This window comes from Solea senegalensis, linkage group LG20, assembly GCF_019176455.1.
Source record: "Solea senegalensis isolate Sse05_10M linkage group LG20, IFAPA_SoseM_1, whole genome shotgun sequence".
NCBI classification, from domain to species: Eukaryota; Metazoa; Chordata; class Actinopteri; order Pleuronectiformes; family Soleidae; genus Solea; species Solea senegalensis.
The window spans coordinates 562,501-584,995 of NC_058039.1; the positions used below are offsets into that span (position 1 = coordinate 562,501).

At 42.2% G+C, this 22,495-nt stretch overlaps 1 protein-coding gene across 1 annotated transcript in view; it reads left to right on the forward strand.

Moving 5' to 3' along the window:
• The window catches only part of LOC122786352 (receptor-type tyrosine-protein phosphatase U-like), a 153,111-nt gene that overhangs the window by 88,096 nt on the left and 42,520 nt on the right, over positions 1 to 22,495 (forward strand). Inside the window, exons 7-11 of the mRNA XM_044052602.1 lie at positions 2,593 to 2,913; positions 6,256 to 6,365; positions 12,292 to 12,493; positions 16,732 to 16,834; positions 18,227 to 18,506. Coding sequence (XP_043908537.1) covers positions 2,593 to 2,913; positions 6,256 to 6,365; positions 12,292 to 12,493; positions 16,732 to 16,834; positions 18,227 to 18,506 — 1,016 coding nt within the window. The remainder of the gene's footprint in view (positions 1 to 2,592; positions 2,914 to 6,255; positions 6,366 to 12,291; positions 12,494 to 16,731; positions 16,835 to 18,226; positions 18,507 to 22,495) is intronic.

The following is a 22,495-nucleotide window of genomic DNA, read 5'->3' on the forward strand; positions in this document are numbered from 1 at the left end:
GGGGCCACTGTGAAAACCACAGACAAACCTGCTTGGGACCCTTATTGTCAGCCTGACTATAACCCTGATGGGGCCCACATGGACTCAGCTGGATCAGACGCTGTATAGTGTTTTCTGGTTGAGGTATTACATCACAGACAAGCAGAACTTCACCTGGCAGCACGTTGATACCATGTCGAGCACCATTCTGTTTCTTTCTACCATCCATTAACATGAATATAATGAATTATTCAGGCTGATCGAGCATACAGTCAGTTAAACATGCAGTGGATGCTGAATGTCTGGGGCTCATTGTGTGGGTGTGAATGATTATTCCACCAGTTAAGTTTATTCAAACTCCCTCTTCATTTTTGAAGGTTTCACAGAGGTTTAACACAATGAATGTGCAATAAGAGATTATGAGAAACCATTTCTGCTGCACTTAGTTTTAGTTTGACCTCAGTATGAAGGGGTTTGGATCATGCTTGCCTTTGTTGTGACAGTTTGTCCACAGCACAGGGTCTGATTTCCTGCAAGTGTTATTTTACTTTGCAGTTTTATCACTTTGCAAGGTGATTTTTTTTTTACCCAAGAAGTAAAACTAACATGTTTAAATATTCATACATCCATCAAAATAATACAAATATTCAAAGCTACATTTCAATATTGACACCTGAAGAGAACAAGTGTCAGCAGTCAAAACCTCATGTGGTTTCATTGGTGAGCATGTGGGCGTGCACTGATCTTCCATCATCATTCCAACATCAGTGGCAGCTCACTGAGCCAGGAGGAGGATGAGAGGAAATGTGCAGACTCTGAGGGACTCTCCCTCGTTCATCTTTCCTTCTCCCCCCTGCTCATCTCTTGTCCTGCCTCCCTTATCCCTCTGCCTCTGGCTAATCCCTCTGATTAGGCTAATCGAGCTGAATGTCAGTGTGGGCCAGGATTGGTGGAGGACTGGAGGCTGGAGAGGACAGGACAGAGCCTGCTGCTGTGCTGCTGTAATGATGAGTAATGGTGTCTGGAGCAGAAACTGAGCACTCAGTCACCGTGCCTCTGGTGGCAGACCTGGTTTTAGCTGGATTAGACTGCCATTCGAGACAGACGTTAAAAGATATATATAAAAAAAAAGTCACAAGACAAATTATCCTCATGCACCTGTGACACGACCGGTGTGATAGAATTTTCTTAAAATTGCATTTTTACCACATGATTGATTGGTGCTGTTCTCTGGAAAGGGATTTAGCTTTTAACAATGTCGGCAGTGAAAACACAAATCAAACAAACTCTGCCCTTCTTGCCCTTTTGGGAAAAGCAAATATGCTGCACATCAGCAAGAGACATTTCCGTCTGGGTCTCATCTCTGTCCCCACTCAACTGATGTCTCCTCCACGACATCGTTTCATTAATTTACGCTGCAGCTTGGATCTATATATTACAGTCCTTTATTTCCCCAGCTCCACTGCCAGTCGTCAGGGTGTCAGAGCAGAACACGCTGAGATCTCTGTTGGGACTGACCAGGATTCACAGGATTAAAAATGAGCATATTTGAGGGACAACTCAGGTTGAACGGTTTGGTGATAAAGTAAGAGAGTCAAGGTGGAGATGGTCACGTGCAGAGGAGAACTGTACTGGGTCAGACTTTGAGGCAAAAATACACTTGTCAGCATAAATCACACTAGAAAAACAGCTTCCTGTTCACTCCTGGTAGCAGTAAACTTTTCATTTGCTTATCACAGTGCAGGTGGCGGTCACTGTGAAGTAGCCGGACATTTGTCTTCACAGTCACATCCTCATGGGGGATCCCACGCACAGTCTCAGGCTGGATGTGATATCTGGTCCCTCCAGCTCCAGCAGGCTTTGGGACTCCTGCCAATTGGACATGCCAAGATTATTTCCACAGGGAAGCATCCTGATTAGTCAGACACACCTCAGCAGGCTCCGTGGCTCTGCTCCGGAATCCTTCTGGATATCTTCACCCTCACTTAGGATGAGGATGTCCCGATCTGGATCACCAACAGAATCAAACCATTTCTTCTTTGTGCCATTTATGACATTTTTGGGAAATTTCATTTGTTTACCTTTTGAGCGGATGCTAAAAACGAATCAACTTTATTCATATATCACCGTTCAAACACTGGTGCAGCACGCTTTACAAGTGAGGCAAACAAAGGCACCATGAAACAAATGTGATGCTGTGACGTGTCAACATCACATGACTCAGATTCCGTCACAAGATGATATACTGTATGATAATGTGTGTGTGGGTGCCAGGCAATTTGCAATTCCCCTCCAAGAACCTCAAGAGGATAAGCTTTCTGGGAGCGTCTTCATTGTAGTGGTTTAGTTCTTTAATGAATCTCTGCCCGTACTCAGAGAGATGATCAGATGATGTACTGTATGTGTGTATGTAAGACACTCTACCATCAGACTACTATCTCATCTGGACCATTTAACAAGTTCACATGTGTGTATCTCAGTGACATCTTAACAGATCAGGATTCACTCTGTCATGTTTATATATGATGGTAGTAGTTATAAGTGGATAAAGTCTTCTGGATCCAGTGGATGTGGATGATTGATGTGTATCGTGCTCTCTGTCCCTCCTTCCAGAGCCCATGCGTGCCCTGCGAGGTCTGACAGCGACAGAGATCCAGCCGAGGCTGCTGGCCCTGCAGTGGGAGCCTCTGGGCTACAACCTCACACGGTGTCACACCTACTCCCTGTCCCTGTGCTACCGCTACTCCATGCCAACAGGGGGCAGCGGAGGGAACAACGCCACGGTCAGAGAGTGCCTGTCAGTGGAGGGTAACACGTCCCACTTCACGCTGCGGGATCTGCCGCCCTTCCGCTCCGTCCACGTCCGGCTGGCGCTGGCCAACCCAGAGGGAAAGAAGGAGAGCAAAGAGGTCACGTTCCAGACTGAGGAAGACAGTGAGTGATTCATGTTACATTTAAGTCACTGAGTTATCGCTGAGTGTCGCTGAATATAATAATACTCCGCTCAGGCCGCGGAACGCCTTGACTTGCTAGTTGTCAGTAGCTGCTCCTCATGCGCTCATGATTGTGGGGTTCTGCTTATTCAAAGACAACGAGACAGGGAGAGGGAGAGAGAGACAGGGAGAGAGAGACAGTGAGAGAGAGAGAGACAGTGAAAAGAGAGAGAGAAAGGCAGAGAGGTGGAAAGGTCAAACACAAAAAGGTCTCAGAGATATTACCACAGTAACAAAAGAGAAATCAGTCAAATAAAAATAAAGTTTGTCATCTAGATAACATCACGTTTAATACACAAACAACCAAGACATACAGTTTCAGTGCATAGAAAGTCTAATTATCGCGATGATGGCATGTGCTCGTCTCCTCACCTGAGCGCTCTCCCAGATCCCATTCCAGGTGTCAACACTGCGTTTGTCATTCAGTGTACTGGACTGAGCAGATCAGAGGCAGATGCCAGCTCCAGATCCAGGGTTTCTGTGAGACAGAAGAGGCTTTTCCAGCGTAACAAACTGTTCATCCGTCAGTCCAATCAGTGATGTCGCCTCGGTTGCCCTGCGAGCGTTTGACTGACTGCTCACGTCTTCAAGTGTTGCTAAAATAGCAGGGAGGGTTCTTTTTATTGTCCTCAGTGAAGAATATGACTGATCATCTTTTCAGTTCCACTGTCCGTCTGGTGGCCTCAATTTAAAACAGTTTGTGCACAGACCCAGAAAAAGCAGTTGTTAAGCAGTTGCACTACACCACAGTAGTATAGTATAATAGTATTCATTATATAGTGTAGTAATTTGATATTTTTAATAGAGTTGGTGTTTGTATGCTGCCAAATTTACACCAAAACAATACAATTTACTGCTTTTTTAGATAAAAGAGATCATATTAAATTAAAATGAATTCAAATTTGGCCCGGCCCTCAACAATATTTTTAGTTTCTCGTGTGGCCCACCCCTGCTCTACAGTCTTGAGATGTCCAGCATCACGTTTTGAATGCACCTTAAAGTGACGCCAGCCTCCATGGCTCGTTTGTGCTGGATCACTTTTTCTGATCTCTCCTCCAGTTTTGGGGTCTAAGGATTTTTCAGGGGGAGCTTAGATAGCCCCTCCCTCCCGCCCATGTTTACCATCTCACGTCATAGGAAAAACAAACGGAAACCTGAATATTAACTTAGTTACAATCCAGAAAATAACTGTTCAGCTTACATTAAATAAACACAAATGTGGTTTGCTGGCAAAACAGTAGAATGACTTTTGCTTGTTTCCTGTACACGTCTGCAAATTAGACATACACTGAGCAAATTCACTGTTAGTCCAGAAGGTCAAACACTTAAAAAACAAAGAGTTCACACGCTGATTGGCTCAGTGAAGACAGTTAGAAGAAATTGTTCTAGTAGCTACTAAAAGTTGCAGAGATATGCGTTAAATTATCTTGTAGAGAGAAGGGGGGACTTAACTGGAATAAACTGACTGTAGCATCGTGTTTTTAATCACATTTGACAACTAAAATGCAAACAACTGCCGATTGTTTCTGGTGTTAGTATAAGAGTTTTGCTTTTGGACGTCTGAACGGCGCTCTGACAAGCCGACAATCCTCCTGTCACACGGAGAGCTGCCGTCACCTTCACAGCTGCAGTAATTGAGCCGCAGCCGCTGACAGTTCCTGTTTGATTGGACTCACCAATCAAACTGTGGTGCAGCTCTTTTCTCATGCCGTGTCTCTGCTGCTCGGCGGAAGCACATTTGGCTGTCAGGGATTCATGGATACAGCGGGATTTTCCTCACCGAGAGAGAGAGAAGGCCAAGAGAAGTCTGATATTGTCTCCCACAATATCCCTCAACACACACACACACACACACACACACGCGAGAGAAGGAGCAAGAAAAGTATTTGAGAGAGAAAAGAAGCAAACACACTGGTGTTGCTTCTCGGTTTGTTGATGGATCGTTGAACCACGGTCAGGTTTGTTGGTGAGAACATGAACATCACTGAAATGAAAATCTGACGATTGGCCAGACAACGAGAAAACAAGTCAACAACAGCAGGGATTGAGTCTATGACTAAATCATTTAGACAGGATTGTTGAGTCTGGCTCATTGAAAGCACCCTGAACACCACACACTCAGCCCATAGCAGCAGCAGGAGAACACTGGTCATGAATAGGAGCTGTCACTTTTTTATACAAATCAAGTTTGAATGAATATTACATGACACTCGATATTGAGATCTGTGACAAATCCTCTGTCACCAGGAGACGATGGAGGATGGAGAATAAAAAAATGCAGAAAAAAAAAAAAATCAAGTTGAAAAATCAGCGTTTGAATAAAAAAAAAAAAAAAGTGCCAAAGTCAGGTTGGGAGTTAAGACGAAGTGGCAGAAGTTGACGGTGATGTGACAAGAGTGCAGTCTCACAACAACAACACTAATGTGTGAGACACTTTCCTGGTTCTTTTGATTCAAACAGCGGTGGAACAGTTTGCTAATGGTGGTGAAACAGAGACAGAAGCACAGCAGCAGTTATCAGTCCTGTTACCTCGCTGGAGAGATCTGAGGCATGTGCCCGTGTGTCTGCACGCTTTTATGAGACATTTCTGCCTCGTCTGAAATGTAATTTAACAGTTACCACTATTCTTTTTCATGTTTTTTGTAGCTCCTCTCTAATTGTGAAATAACCTCTCGATAAAAAGTTTGCACTCAGTAAAAAACATGGAAGATAAATAAAAACATGGGAATCAGGTGGGCCAGGTCCATCTGCACAGATGCAGAGAGAGAAGAGAGAGTCAGGAGAAGCTGAGTGAATGAAATCTTACATTTATCAGTGTTAACATTGTGGCAGTAGCTGCAGATAAATGACAGAAGCAGGACATCATGTCAGTGTGCGGCTGTGAGAGCGCAGGTGCTTTTCTAACATGCAGAATACCTGCGCCTCTTTAAGGAGACCTCTTCCACCAAGACAAACTTGGATTCCTTTGTTTGTTTGTCAGTAAAGGGCCAGAAAGATAAAAATCAACTGTCATTATCAAGACACAGTGCTCTCTTATCAGACAGTAGAAGTCATCATATCAATTTTTCCCAAGGGCTGGGAGCAAGCCGGTCCACAGTTTCCTTTTATCACCTCCCGTCTGGCCTCCTCTTCTCCACCCTCCGCCCCATCACCCTTGCCCTGGTGATTTTCTGTTCTGTCAAAGGTGTTTTCACCCCCCGGCTCGCCTGCACAAAAGTCCATTAACACCGAGACCAGAGAGAGTGTTTGTTTGTGAGAAGGTTGTTTTTCTTTCCCACTGCAGTTCCTGGAGGCATCGCTCCAGAGTCGTTGACCTTCACCCCGCTTGATGACATGATATTCCTGAAGTGGGAGGAGCCTGTGGAGCCAAATGGTCTCATCACACAGTATGAGGTAGGCTGTGCATCTTTCTCTTAGAGGATGATTTGATAAATGGGCTTTGACTCATTTTCAGTTACTAGAATAACTCGAATAAGCCAAATCTATGAAGGTGTCACTGCTTACCTTTGGTATTTCATAAAGACCATGTTACGACGTGGGTGTCTACTGCTTTATCCTCCACATGAGGGTTGCCGGGGGGAGCTGGAGCCAATCCCAGCTGACATAAGGCACAAGGCGGGGTACATCCTGGACAGGTCGCCAACCATTCACTCACACATTCACACCTACGGTCAATTTGGAGTGTCCAATTATTCAACTCTGCATGTTTTTGGACTGTGGGAAGCAACCAGAACCCCACACACACACACACACACACACACACACACACATGCATACTCCACATAGAAAAGCCCTCAGTTACAAACCCGGCTGTTTTTGCTGTAAGGCAGCAGTGATGGGATGTGGTTTGAAAGCTGTATCTGTTTGTTTTAAACTCTGTATTTTCACCCTGGTGTTTCCTCTTTCTTGCTCAGGTGCAGGTATAACCCACAGGGGCCTGTGCCTCCGGAGTTTTTGAGTCCCCATATTTTACAGTACATGTTCATATGGTAATGAAGCTCAGGCACGGACTTCAGGCTGTAATTACATGGGGCAGCAGCTGCTCTAATTGCTTATTTGCCAAAGAGCAATCTCTACACGGGGGCAACTTTAAATGTTTCAAATTAATTATTGATGGCCCAGTATTTACCATAGACTTACATAGACTGCAGCGCTGCCTTTGGACCTGTGTTCTTTAAGCAAATGTGATCACTATTGGCTCAGGCTTAACATATAGCTGCTCAACAGGGAGACAATATATTTTCTATTCATTAGCAGAAGCTTTGAATATGACGAAGAGGCAGATAATTGAGTGATGTTGCTCCCAAACACTAAAGCAATGGAGGTATAATACAGGGCAATCTATACATGTTTAAGAGCAACAGATTTTGGCAAAAAATATTCTTTTATTTATTTATTTAGTTTTATGTAAATTAAAGTTCACAGGTGAACTTTAATTTACATACATTTTTTTTTCCAATTCAGTAAAAATGGCTTGCGTCTGATATAAAGTCAGAGTTGGCTTTAAATCAAATGAAGCAGCCATTACCAGCTATTAAGGAGGAATGTGCTTCTGCAGTTTCTCACACTGTTAACAAACAGCTATAATTGTCCTGGACTCACATCACGGTATAATTGCAATACACCAGTTGTTAGATCCAAATTCAAATTTTGAGCCACAAAATCCAATAATGATATTTCTGAGGTGAAAATGATTTCCTCTATAATGGGTTGTGGTATGAATATGTAACATAATCTGTAATTTCTCTGAATAAACACAATAAAAATGCCCACATGTAGTACAGATTTTCTAAACTGTTTCAGTATAATGCTTACTTTAATGATTAATGGTTCTAAATACGATACGATAAAATGCCATGTGATAAGATAAGATAAGATAAGATATAAGGGTAACAATGGAGAATTTTGCAATATACTACCGTACACAGTTAAAAATTAAAAACACACTATAAAGAAAAGTCGTGAAGTTAAGGAAGGAAAGGCTGCCACTGGGGAGGTGACATCTTGCTTTTTTTATATCCGAAATATGAAATGGATTGCACTGGATGTACAATATCAGCATGACGAGGTCCATGCCAAATATCCAGTATTTGAGAGTCAACAGCGTCTCTGCCAGCATTGGTTTTGTTTGCCACGTTATTATGAGTTGGCATCTGTTGACTCTCACACAACCTTGACAAATGATGCTGTGTTTGCAAGGACAAAAGTCTCATGTTTACAAGCCTGATGTTGCAACAATTAAAGCTGCCGACTTTGTAATGTGACACAAATATTCAGCACAGATAAATAGGGAGCATGGATATGACCTCTGACCTCTGTGGTCACTGGTCAGGAGATCTGATTAAATGTTCACACTTGAAGTTTTCACCTTGCATTTATTAAACTAATTCTACAGATGGACTGTGTGTGTGTGTGTGTGTGTGTTTGTATAAACAATGCACACACACACACACACACACACAGGCTCTCGTTTATCTACAGACACTGGCACAGAAAAAACATTCATGAGTCATGACATGTTCACATGTTCAAATTGAAATCCAATTTGAGCAGCAGTAGACACATCTATAGAAATCTGATTTGAATCGTATTTCGAAGCACCTACAGACGTGGTTCAAGTCAAATTTGAAAAATATCATATTTCATCTTTTATATCCAGACTTGCAATCTGGATATGCAACAAATATATACATTTTGTTTCTCAAAGTCTTTCAAGGCTGTCAGAAAAGAGATATTAAAAAGTCACCAACTGAAAACACATGTTGCAGGGACATAAAATCGTGATGTCTGTTAATTCTAATACTGTGCCGCCCTCTATCCATCCATTTTCTACCACTTTATCTTTTAAGTGAGAGCAGTGGTGTGCGGTGAGGTTCATGACTGATGAAGAACTGATGTACAAATATATGAACCCAAAATAGAAGCTTATATTTCATGTTTCATGTTTTAATTGAAACATTTAGTTGTTTCAAAAGCTTTTAATTATGCTTTTATATGATAGCAAGAAAAACAAAATAATATTTATTCATATTTTTTTAAATTTAAATCTTTTTTTGGCTGATGTTCTTCCCTGTATATTTATGTATGTTGTAAGTCCATGTGCCAAATCCTTCTCCACAGATTGTGGAGCGTCAGCATGTGGAGTACATGCATAATCAAACGTGTATATTGGTGATATAAACAGGAAAATGCGCAAATTAAGCGTAGAAATTATACAGAAAACAAATTTATAGAACAGTCAAGTGGACAAATTGATTTTCTTTTATCATTGTTAGTCTTTTACTTTACCGCATGTCACAACACATGAGAGTTGTGGTTGGGCCTGGAGCTGGTCTCAGCTGACATTGGGGCGACAGGTCACTGGTCTATCGCAGGGCGAACACTCATGGAAGAACAGCCGTTCACGACACCGGTGTCCAATTAACCTCGGCATGTTTTTGGACCGTGAGAAGAAGCTGGAGTACACAGAGAAAACCCATGCGCACGCACTCCCCTGGTCAAGTCGGGATTCCAACTGTTTCAGTATTGCACACACTCTGACTGAGATAACTACAAGTAAAATTGGTGGCAAAAACCCCAGCTGGGATTGACTCCAGCCGCCGCAACCCTCATGTGGAGGATAAAGTGATCGAAAATGAATGAGACGACGCACAATACTTTCAACATCATGACAGTTAATATACTGAGGAGCAATCATCTTGTCTCCGGCTCGTCATGTCCCGCTCAATAACACTTACAGTATGTTGGTCATCCATTTATTCAGCTACTTGTTGCTAACCGTTATCCCATGTAGGGTCACAGGGTGAACCACGGTGTTAGCCCAAAGTAAAATGCTGAAAGGTGAAACCACTGTGAATGGAACGCTAGAATGAAGAATGGAAAGCAGTCTGCAGTTTTCCAAATCTTCATTTACAGTCTCACATTTATCAGATGACAACATCACACTGCACGTTTTCTTTCTTGTCATCTTCAGCGTCTGCTGTTTCATGTCCTGCCTCTACTTTTACAACTAATCCATAAAAAAACATGTAAAACCAGGCCAACTGTGCTGTGGAGGAAGAATATGATCCAGAATCTTCCTGTGAGTCTGATGATCAGTGGCTAACTGCAGCATGAGATGAATTAGACCCGAGCACAGAGATGACAACTGTTTGCAGTCGTCCCAGGATTAATCGAGAGGTGTTCCCTCATGAGAGGGTCTTTAAATAAAGTGCCATCCAAACTCAGTCTTTCAGGTTGAGCAGAGAACAAAGCACAGATACTGTATCGTGTCTGCTGTATACTAAAACAATAAAGTTAGTTCTGTCTCAACTAAATTACACTGCAGACTTTCAGTGACCTAAATTAATCTTCTCTGTGGTCTTCCTCTTTTCCTCCGGCTCAGCAGCTCCATCTTCAACATCCTTTGTCCAATATAATCACTATCTCTCCTCTGCACGTGAGGTTGACAAATATTCATTTCTAATCCTGATCACTTATGGAATATTTACAAAAAACACTTTTTAACACTTAACACTTATCACAACATTCATTATCTCAAGGCACAAAGACAACATCAAACAGAGCAGAGAAACCCAACAGTTCACAATGAACCCGTTTTACCTGTAAAGACAGAATGTTTCTAATTTTTATAATGTTCTGCAGGAGGAAGAAGGCTGTTCTGGAAATGAGTTTTATATGTGAGTCAAATGCCATTTCCTGGTCAATAATAACAACAAGGTTCCTCACAGTGGAACTGGAAGCCATGGTGATGTCATCTAGTGTTTAGGGCCGAGTATAATGACCTCAGTTGTCTTAATGTCTCTGAGACATTCCTGGAGTTGAACAACCTGATTTATTTCATCCGTCCTCATTGATAAATATAGCTGTGTGTCATCTGCATAACAATGAAAGTTTATGTTGTGCTTTCTAATAATGTTCCCTTAAGGACGCATATACAAGGTAAAATGTATAGGCCCAAGCACTGAGCCCTGTGCAACTCCACAATTAACTTTTCTTTGTAATGATGCTTTATCATTAACATGAACAAACTGGAATCTATGAAGTTTGATTTAAACCAGCAGAGGGCAGCACTTGTGATTCCATCTGGTCTATTGAGATGTCGCTCCAAGACTCAATAGCCTTGCTTAATGAAAAGCGTTGTTTGAAAATACTGACACAAATCTAATTCCATAGTCACTCAGCATCGTCAGCTCTACCACTGCCTGCTCCACCTCATGTCCCCTGACAGTACCAGGTCTCACTACTGTCTCGTAGACCTTCTGACCCTCTGATGGTAAATCCTTGAGGCCAAAGCCACTCTGGCTGCACAAGCACATTAGCTGCGCTGCTCTTGTGAATACAGCTCTCTGAGCCGCACACGGTTCACAACAGAGCAGACAGTGAATATGATGTTCCGTCACAGTTTCCACATCTGTTGCATGTTTCACAAACACAATGTAAAACAGCAGCCGCTCTGCCGCAGACGCGCTCCCTGTGTGAACAACAAAGCTGTGCCAGATGCAGCAGATCAGCAACGCAGTCATCACAGCACTGCACACTTACCTTGTGTGGACCCAGCTAACACTTATTAAAATGAATTTGAATGACTTCTACACATGCTCCTCAGCATCGTTTGTAATCATGTTGATGATTTGTCCTCACACAACACCGTCAGGTCATTATGGATGCAAAACACCACATCTTAGATTTGTCAAGGTAAATGCTTTCAGACTCAAGGACTGTATGTGAAAAGCCAAATTTCCACAAACGTTGCTTTGAACACTGGTAATATTTTCTTCTGCCAGCTCCCTGTTTAGAGCATTTCATGAAAATAGGGTAGTCGGGAAAATATTCCAAATTAAATGAAAGGGCTCCGCTATCATGCTGTTCCTAGCTGCAAGCTAAAAACAATCTTGGGCATTAGTACAGCCTCATAAATCTAGAATTATGGCTGTAGCCTCTCAGGTTCGACTCCCCCTTTCACCCCTTGCACCATATTTTGCCGTTTTGCACACTCCCGTGCAGGCATGAGGATCCTGGTTCTTTAGACGTAGAGGTAGGACTAAGTGGCCCTTTGAATGGAGATTTTCACGGGTACACTTCAAACGGAAGGTTATGAGATACCTCCCATTTTACATACCATAAACTGATAAATCCTGGGAGCAGCATGTTGAATCTCCAACAAAAAACATGCGATTACATGTCATTTTCTTGAAAGGTTGTGCCGGTTCTTGGCAGTAGGTTTTAATCACTACTCCTTGGAACTGAATTGTGGTAAACATGAGAACTGGGACTGGGTTAAGGTCTCATTTTTAGCATCTGTTTTCTCTCTTCCCAGATCAGCTACCAGAGTATTGAGTCATCAGACCCAGGTATCAACGTGCCAGGTCCTCGCCGTACGGTGTCCAAACTGAGGAACGAGACGTACCACATGTTCTCTGGCCTGCATCCTGGAACCACCTACCTGGTGTCAGTCCGTGCCCGAACCGCCAAGGGGTTTGGTCAGACAGCACTCACTGAGATCACCACCAACATCTCTGGTGAGGCCTTTGGGTTGACTTCTGTAGCTGTGGTGTCTGAGTCAGCTGTGTCTATGCTCGTATAGTTTTTTAGTGTCCAATAAAAACAAAACACACCAACAGGTGGATAATGTATTTTAAAATATTCAGCGCAGTCATTGTGTCAATACCACTTCAGAGAGAAAAAAAACACATGTTTTTGCAGACAACAATGTGTTCCCACTCAAAGCTTTTACGAAACAACACAAAGTAGGGACTTGTAATCCTCAGCTTCTTTTGAAGAGCTTTCGATTAAATTACACACTTTTTTTTTTAGATTATACAAATTATCATTATTTTTTCCTTCAGGCACAAACAGCTTTTAGAGCTGTTGTTGTTGTTGTTGTTTGATGCAGACTTGAATTACAGTGAGCATTAAAAGGTTTTGGCTGAACAAAGGCTTTTATTCAAGCAACGTGAACACAAACAGAGTTTTCTTGTACTATTTACTGATGACATTAGAAGTCTCAGCTCAGACATTAGAGAAGCAGTGGATGTGAGGTGAAAAGGTTGCCCAAATGGATCTTGAGATTGGAATGGAAAATGCATCAGCAGGGAATATAAAGACATATTTCTACAAATTGGGATCTGCAGGCTTTCAAAGACGATCAAAGTCTCCATTTTATATAATTACACTGTTAGAATGTCAATATCATTATCAACAGACCATCTGCCTGTTTCTGGTGGATACAGCACATGTCACATTTGAACAATAGGTGAGACACCTGAGCACAAAAATAGATGAGCACTGCACACGTGTGACATATACACGTTAACAGTGTGAACACACCGTGACGCAGCCAGTCACCAGGCCTTATAGAACCCCGTTTGCTGACGTATAGACATATATACGAGACAACACATAAGTGTTGTTTTCACAGCTGTTTTCATTATAACAGTGAAGATGGTGGATAGATGTTTGAGACTTGCTAACAGGAGAACATTTGACCAGATCTCCACAGATCCAGAGAGACAGTGGAGGTCAATCACTGCTATGGGATTTTGTGTTTAACTCTTGATAAATCATGGACTCGGACTAGATTTACCAGCAATATAACACAGCAATTAACATTAGCCAGCACATGGAAGCTTTGTTTACGTTTTTTAACCAATGATATATCAGACATATTTGATCAACACTGTTTTCTGCCAATTATCTGTAATTGGAAGTTATGTTGTGTTCCAGTGACAACTGAGCGTCTGGTTGGAGGCCGCGGCGGACAGGATATTTAAAATCCAGACTGTCTGGCCTAAATCCAGATATATGGCCTCTATGGTGACCTGTCAAAATGGCTGCTGCTATTTCTTCTTCATCTGCTTCGTTTTCGGCAGCCATGTAAATACTGGTGTCAACAATCTGAGTCTGACCTTTTTCTCACACAGGTGACACATGGGTGAAAAAAACACCCACTGGCAAATTGAATTTTTGAATGGGGACACCTGGGTGTAGAAATCCCATATACCCTCTAAAATTAGCGGGAAAACATCTTTATTTGCGTGTACAGATATGAATATCAGGGGTTTTAACCTCCTATGTCGAGCTAGGTGGAAAAGAGAATGAAGATCACCAGTTTCTGTTAATCAGTGTGCTTTGGTTTGTCACAAACACAACCACCAAAAACAAACACCTTGTTTGGGCTTGAAAAAGATCATCCATCATCCTTTCCATACAAACATGCTGCAACACTTTGCCATAAAACATACAATTATGTCCTCATAAACTCCAACAATGCTCTATAAATCCTCCCAACATTTCAAACGGGGGTTTGCTCTCGCTCGCAGTCAATGTTACCTGTCAAACTGTAACATTCAAACAAACAATAATAATTGGTTTTATGGGAGTCCCAAACACAATATGCATTATCATGTCCTGTACAGAGTTCTGGACGCCAGCGTTTGCTTTATTTTATGCTTAATTTAGGAAAGACAATTTACTTTTACAGGCAAACATCCAATACGTGCGCAGCTCCAAAGCAAGACATGCATTGCATTAAATAAAAATGAAATCACCACAGAGTCAGCAACAGTAGCAGCTGTGGTTCAGCACTGCCAACAAACATTGGACCTGTTTCTTTATGCTACATCCCTGTCGGCACCACACTGTTTTACATAGAGTTAGGATTTTACTGCAGAACAAAGCATTTTAGTCTCCAGGTAATTCAAATTCAGTTGTCTGCTTTGGCTGCTCTACAAATGATTTTATCCTTTAGTCTCCTTTTACTGAATTGTATTATAATAATTATTATTATTATTATTATTATTTGATCCTGTTCTAGTTTATCTTATCCTTTGCTGCATGCAGTACTTATTTTACATATTTATTAATACATGTATTTACTCACTAACTTACTTACCTTTACCTGACCTATTTCATTTTATCCATAACTATTAACATTTTTAAACGTTCTTTTACCCTCTTTCACCTCCTGTTTGTCGTAGTATTTTAGTCTCCAGTGTTTTCTCTCGTGGCTGTTGACAGTTCCATGATCACTTCATGGAACATTACTGTTTTAATACATAATACCAGCCACATGTTGGCTGCGATGGTTGTTGGGTGGTGGGTTGTTTTCTTTGATTGTATGAAAAGTGATAAAGTTTGGCTGATTGATGGATTGAATGCTAAATTGTCCATACACACCCCAGCATGCTACTGCTGCTGGGAACAAGCATGTGACTCTCACTGAAAACACAGTTGCCAAACGGCGATACAAGGAAAACCAGATTTTAGCTACCCTGCAATATCTTAAGTGTTTGTTATCCTCCCTTCTTAGACTGCCTTTACCTGCAGGAAACTGAAGGTGAAACCTATTAAGAACATCAACAACATTACATCGTGGCACACAGGAGTTGTTGATCCACTGCTGCCTCCATCAGTAACTTTAAATTTGATGTTTTGTGACTTTGGTGTGAAATCTGCTGTTGAGATTTGCCTAAGTGACACAAACTAACCAAACAAGGCGGCAGGAAACCAGCAGCTCCTCTCTGTGGAGTTTGGTGCAGGAGAGTGAGTCGTTTACAAAGTTCTGAGTTTGCATGTTCTTGTCAAACATATAAATATGACACACTGAGGTGAATGCAATAGTAAATGTGTGTGTTGGCCCTGCAATAGACTGCTGACCTGTCCAAGGCACACTGTGCCCTGTCAGAGTGAAGAGTCTGACATGTGGAGGATAAAGCTGGAGAAAATGAATGAATGAATATTGCACAGCTGTGTTATGGAGCCATATACAAGAATCAGATCTGTTCTGGCAGAGACTGATCCAGTCGTCCCAAGTCTTTCCATAATATTGTGAATATTATCATATCGTGCTGTTCATTTATCATTTACACATCTAAGAGTCACAGCTTCCTTTTAAATGTTTCATCATTTTTGTCATTATTGACCAAAAGGTCACCTGTAAAGGTCCAGTGGTGCCGACAGGCGGTCCACCGCTCACTATTCACCACCTCTTCTTCCCTGTGTCTGCTCACAGCTGCCGGCTTAGTACCAGGTCCAGCCTCATTATTATGATCTCACGCTCTCTCCTGGCCGTGCCGTCACAGAAAGAAGCCCAGCAGGAAGCCAACGTTTGGTAGCAAGCATGAAAGTGTAATGTGGGATTATTCCTCTTTAATTCATTATTCATATTGGATGGAGTCATCTAACATGCACAACCCAAGGCCCTCCATGACGCTGCTGTGCATAATGAATACTGCAGCGACTGCCCGTTACACAAGCGAGTATTAATGCCCACTGCTTCACAAGCACAAACATTTGTGTTTCCATTCTGAAGCCTCACATCTGCTTTATCAGGACAGTCATTTGCTTCACTACCCACTCCAGTTAATTCACTCCCTGTAGTTAACAGAGATGGGAACACTCAACCTCTTTGTCCCCAGAGCTTTGCTGAGGTTGCGCTAACTAATTATATCATAAGGGCCTGTTGTTTTCTCTGTAGTTGGCTGCCGTTTCTAGTCGTCATCAGTCAGTGACAGCGTGTGGGAGGCCTGCACACGCTGCAGTGCACGGGGGACGTGTGCTGGTAATGAACAAAGATAGCACAGGGTGTCTTTTTATGTCGGGTTGAATAAATTACTAAAATATACATCTTATCTTTTCAAACCCTGCAGTTCAAACAAAACACACTTGATGCTTCCCAGGAAATGTTAAAAGGTAAATGCTGTACTTGTAGAAAGGACTGCCTCATGTTCTCTTCCCGTTTCTCCAACTGTGTTCCCAGCCCCAGTGTTTGACTATGAAGACATCCCCTCGCCGCTGAGTGAATCAGAGAACACGATCACTGTGCTGCTGCGTCCTGCGCTGGGAAGAGGGGCTCCTGTCAGGTACAACACTCCGACACCAGCATCCATTCACAGCTTCTCCACACTCTGATATTTACAACTGCTGTCAAAGTCTAGATTAGGTAGTTTAAAAAAAATAAAAAATAAAATATATCATTCTACCACAGAGGTTTTCTTAGAAAATGTCGTCAAATATTTGAAGGGTCACATGAGGATTGACTGACTGACTGTGAGCTGTAATTGAAGCAAACAATGAGTCGGCCATTATCGATCCTCGTCGGCTAAAACCTCACAATTTTGGACTCAACATGCCGACTCATCATAACGTCTGACAGCTTTGCTATACTGTACTGTGCTGTAATGAACGTCTCCTTTAACAGTGCAGCCGTGTAGAGAGAAACTCAGTGTGTGACACACGAGGTGACGTCCCATCACAGATGGACAGACTTTTTATTTGTTTTATTTTGTAAGATGTTGTATGAGTTTGTAATAAAAAAAGCACCCGTAACATCGTCAGTGTGTGTTAATATGAAAATTCCATAATCTGTACTAGCTCTGTATTTATATAGCATTTATAATATATCAATCATTTAGACCACATTGCAATTCCATAATTCCTACTACAATAATCAGTATTATTGTAGTTTCCTGTCATGTATTCTCACAGGTTTTGATCCAGTATTTAAACAGGAAATACAGTACCACCTGGATCTTGGTTTAAAAAATGGCCCAAACGGTTGTACTTGATGCCGCGGCATGGTCAGATGCCTGAATCTGTACTTTTGTTTTTCACATGTAAGAGAACTGGAGTGAGCAAATACAGAATATTGTATATTCTAAACAGGATTAACTCCCAGATGTCCCCCCTCTGTGTGAAGTGGAAAAACAAAGTCGGAACCTACTATCATTGTATGTGGCAGTGTCCCTTCATATCCACATATTGGAAAAATATTGCCAAGGTTCAATTTTCCACAAAACATCTGATATCTGCCAACCGTTCCTCAGCAGAAGGGTGACTTATATATATGTATGTATATATATATATATATATATATATACACACATATATATATGTGTGTATATATATATATATATATATATATATATATATATACATATAAATATAGTCTTTTAGAGTTTTAGAGGCTCTAGATTCACCAGGAGTATAACAAATGTGTCTCTTTAACATCCAAACATGGTCCAGTGTTTCCTGCTGTAGTCTGGATGTCATGTATTGGACCTTTTAAAATGTGATTTTTTTTGTTATTTCAGTACATTGGATTGATCGAATTATACTGTGTACTGTTTTAGAAGTGCTTAAGCGCTGGAACGCTGTCACAGAAATACACCAAAGATGTGGAGCGTTTGCACAAAGCATGTGTGCTGTGTGGTTATTAGTTTGAATGATTCTAACCACACGCTGTCTTCCTGCAGTGCCTACCAGGTGGTGGTGGTGGAGGAGGACGGCTCCCGTCAGCTGAGGAAGAGGGAGCTCGGCTCCTCTGACTGCTTCCCGACACCAAACTCCCACAACGAGGCCCAGGCCAAGGGAGCTCCACATTATTACACGGCAGAGTTGGCTCCCAGCAGTTTGCCCGAGGCCACGCCCTTCACCGTGGGCGACAACCACACCTACAACGGCTACTGGAACAGCCCTTTAGACCCCACCAAGAACTACCTCATCTACTTTCAGGCCACCAGCAACTTCAGAGGGGTAAGAACGTACGATATTGTGTGTATTGTGTGTGTCACAGTGTGAGAAAGGTCATCAGCATATACAAGGCTTCACTTATGTCTGGATGGATTCATGTGCTCGGCATTCTTAGGAAAGCTTTGGTCCATTCTTTCCCCGTGGTTAATCTTCTGCTGGAGCAGTTTTTCCTCCTTAAACCACTTAAAAAACGTCACACAAGCTTTTCTGCAAAATGAAGTTCAACTGCTTTCAGAAGATAATCATTCAGTTGTCAGGTTCCCTCATATTCATGGTCTTAACAAACCAAATGATGCCCTGCACGCGTCAAACACAAAGAAAATCACTGCTGTACCTGCATTTCCTCCCTTTGGATCTGAAATCAACAGTGAACTTTGACCCACTTGTGCAGACTCTCCCCTGAGACCATATTAAAGGCTGAGTTCAGGTTGTGTGACACAGGTCAGTTTGGCCCTGTCTCAACCAGCAGTACAAAAGTTTCTCTTCTGTGAACTCTGGTTTATAGTTTGTTCGTGTTTCTTGTGTGAACGGCATTTCGTCATTTATTTAATTGGTGTAAATCTTGGTGGAATCCATTACTAGATTCTGGTCTTCATCAACAGCACATGACATACATTTTTCTAAATGGTGTTCGCATTTAGCGGAAAATAGATAATAAAGCGTTGACATCGGGATGATTGACACCTGGTACTGTCAAGATTTAAAGTGTGAGGGAGAGAGAGAGAGAATTTGCACAGCTGCTAAAATAGTTTTAAATAACATGATATTGACGTTACAGGCCACACGGTTGGTGTAGTGGTTAGTGCTCTTTTACACACGGGTTCGAGCCCCGGTTGGAACAAGGGCCTTTCTGCGTAGAGTTTGCATGTTCTCCCTATGTGTGTGTGTATGTGTGTGTGTGTGTGTGTGCTCTCTGGCTTCCTCCCACAGTCCAAAAACATGGTGAATTGGACACTCTACATTGACTGTAGGTGTGAGTATTGAATGGTTGTTTGTCTCTATGTGTGGACTGGCAAACTGTCCGGGGTGTGACCCCGCAGGCTGTTGCCCTGTGTCAGCTGAGATGGGCACAGCGCCGCCCGCGACCCTCCTGTGGAGGATAAAGTGGTAGAAAATGGATGATATTTGATGTATTTCATGTATTCAGATTCAGTCTAGACTCTAAAACTACAGTCAGAGGTGTAGGAGTCTCACATGCGTCTCACATGCGTCTCACTCGTGTCTCACATGCGTCTCACGCGCGTCCATTGCACCGATCACTTATCTGTTGGCATGGGTGCCAGAATTAAAAACATGATGGTGAAGCAGCAGTGATGGAGAAGCAACACACAGGCGTTGCCGGCTGTTCGTAGAACGAGGCTGAAAGAGCAGATGGTGATTCACACAGTGTTTATTAATGAATTAAAACATTGTAATGTAAAAACACATTACACTGCATTTAGAATATTTTCAGGGCTTTAAAATGCCAGAAGGCACAAGGCTCTCCCTTGGCACAGTATTTTATATACAGCACTGAAACAGTGTAACACCGTGGGCTGTCTGTGGTGCCTTTTCAGCATGTCACTGAATAACATGTTCAATAAAAACAACAGTGATCATGATTGTAACAAGGAAATGCCATTCACACCAAAGCCAGGATGAACTGCTGTGAGGTAACAGAAGCAAGTGTTACCTCACAGTGGAACCCTGGGATTCCACTGCGCGTCGCGTTGCATGACGGCTCCGTTCCGCTGCGTGCGTTCGATCCGCCATCATCCACCGGCTCCGTTCACGGCTCCGTTCGCGGCTCCACGGCCGGACACTGGAGCTGCAGGGCAAATGGAGTCAGTGGAAGCTGACACTTCTGATGCTGTGACAGAGATGCTTCACTTCTAATCTCATCCCAGTGTTAGAGGAGAGGCAAATAGAAAGTGAGACAAGGGAAACGTCTAACAGTACAGTCTAACTTACAGAACTCCCCCCATTTAAAAAAGGGGGTTAAATCATAATCACCACCTCATTGCATGTTAATCAGCTTATTACACAGCTTAGGAACAAGTATTGATTAATTGATCATGTAAATGTGGAATTATTTCGTAGTGTGTGGGGTTTGACATGTCGTGTCCATGAAGACCAACGCTGACATAACCAAGTCTACGTCATGTGGACTCTAGCAGACTTTCTCTGATGAGAACTGAACCTGTGACTCAAAGTAATTGTTAAAGGTGAGTCGCTGCTGAAAAGACCCAGCAAGTGAACGAGGTTAACCACGTCATCCCCATTGTCTCTGTCCAGACTTCAGGGTTAACTCAGGGTTAGTGTGGACAGCATGCAGGCGTATCTGCAGCACAGCTGAAGCATTTCTAACAAGCGATAACAGTGTGGATGTAGATAAAGAAGAGATAAATATTATAATTCATCTTTTTGTCCAGCTCCAATCCAGACTATAGTTGTGTTCATGATGAGAGATTTGCCGCTTGAGAAGAAAAGAAGAATAAAAAACAAATTATTTTGACAATTACCCAGGGGAAAAAAAACAAAAATGAGATGTTGCGGGCTTACTATCAACTCGTGAGCTGCGGCTGAATGGAAGCAGTAATTGCTTTGGCAGAAAAGCCTTCAGTGGGGCTTGAAAGACGTGTCACTCTTCTTTTACTGGCTGTAAGCTCTGGCAGGATGTCCATCGAGACTGATAGGACTATTGACTCTATACTGCCCCCACAATTTTTGGTGGTATTGCTCCATTTCATCCGTCGTCGTAAGCTGTCCTGTGACGCGCACAATGACGGATGAAATGAACTCCAATTATGTACAAAAAGGCTCCATCCGTCTCCGTCTCCCTGTTTTTTCCTTTGACTCAAGAATCAAATCTGTTGTTGAATCTCTTTTCTGTCCTTTTTTTTTATTAGCAGCTGAATTTCATATAAATCCTTTTTCTGTATCCATGTTTATTAGCACAGTCACCAGTGGAAGCACGTTACATCATCTGTAGCCAATTCCTGTTTATTCCCTCTGTGAGTGACCTGATTGTAGCAGTGGGAAAACACATGTGAAGGAGATAAAAGAACGTGTTCTGATGAACTGCAGACAGTTTAAAAGAAGAGCGACGGTTAATGATAACAAGGCATCAGAGATTAGGGACAAGTGTATATTTAGGCTAATTGCGAGACTATATTTAAAGAGTGAATTCAGAGGAGAACAGTGAAGGGTGCAGTATAGCAACGTTTACAACAATAAGACACGTTTGAGATTATTAAAAGTGTTAAATGAGGGAAAAGGCAATAAACTAGTCAATAAATATAACCAAAAAAATAGGATTTGGTTTAACAATAATACTTATATATAAGTAATTACAGCTAACTCATTTCCTAGAAAGAACAGCTGGTCAGAGATCAGCTGGTGGACATTTAGCAAATATAAATAGAATCTAAAATCAGGTAAAGAGGACATATTTGACTTTTTCTCACTACTTGTTGTCTTGCAGCAAAAACAAAACAAAACATGTCCAATCGACTGAGGTTGGACCACTCCACACTTTCTGTGTGGAGTTGGCGTGTTCTCCATTGGACACTGTAGGTGAATGTTTGCCCTGTGATGGACAGCGTCTCAAAGTCAGCACCGCACACACTGGTGGTTTGGAAGTTTGAAACCTTTCAGACAGACAGACTCAGAATAAGCCTGGATATGTATTTCAGGGATAGGTCTCGATGGAGACATAAAACCTGATGCAGACTTTATTTTATAATACAAGAGGTCCTGCATTTGTTGCACGCTGCACTCTCACCATGAGGTGCCACTAATTCTTACTCACGTGACCTTTCAAATCTATGTTGGACGTGGACATGGACATACAAATGTGTGTAAAATTGACATATTGAAGCCAGTGCAGAATAAGTGCTTCACCACAGGGAACCAACCTGACCAAATGTGCCACGTGACATTCAACATGTTCTGAGGGTGGGAAGAAAACAAGTAATTGAACCCAGCACCGTCTTGCTGTGAGGCAACAGTGC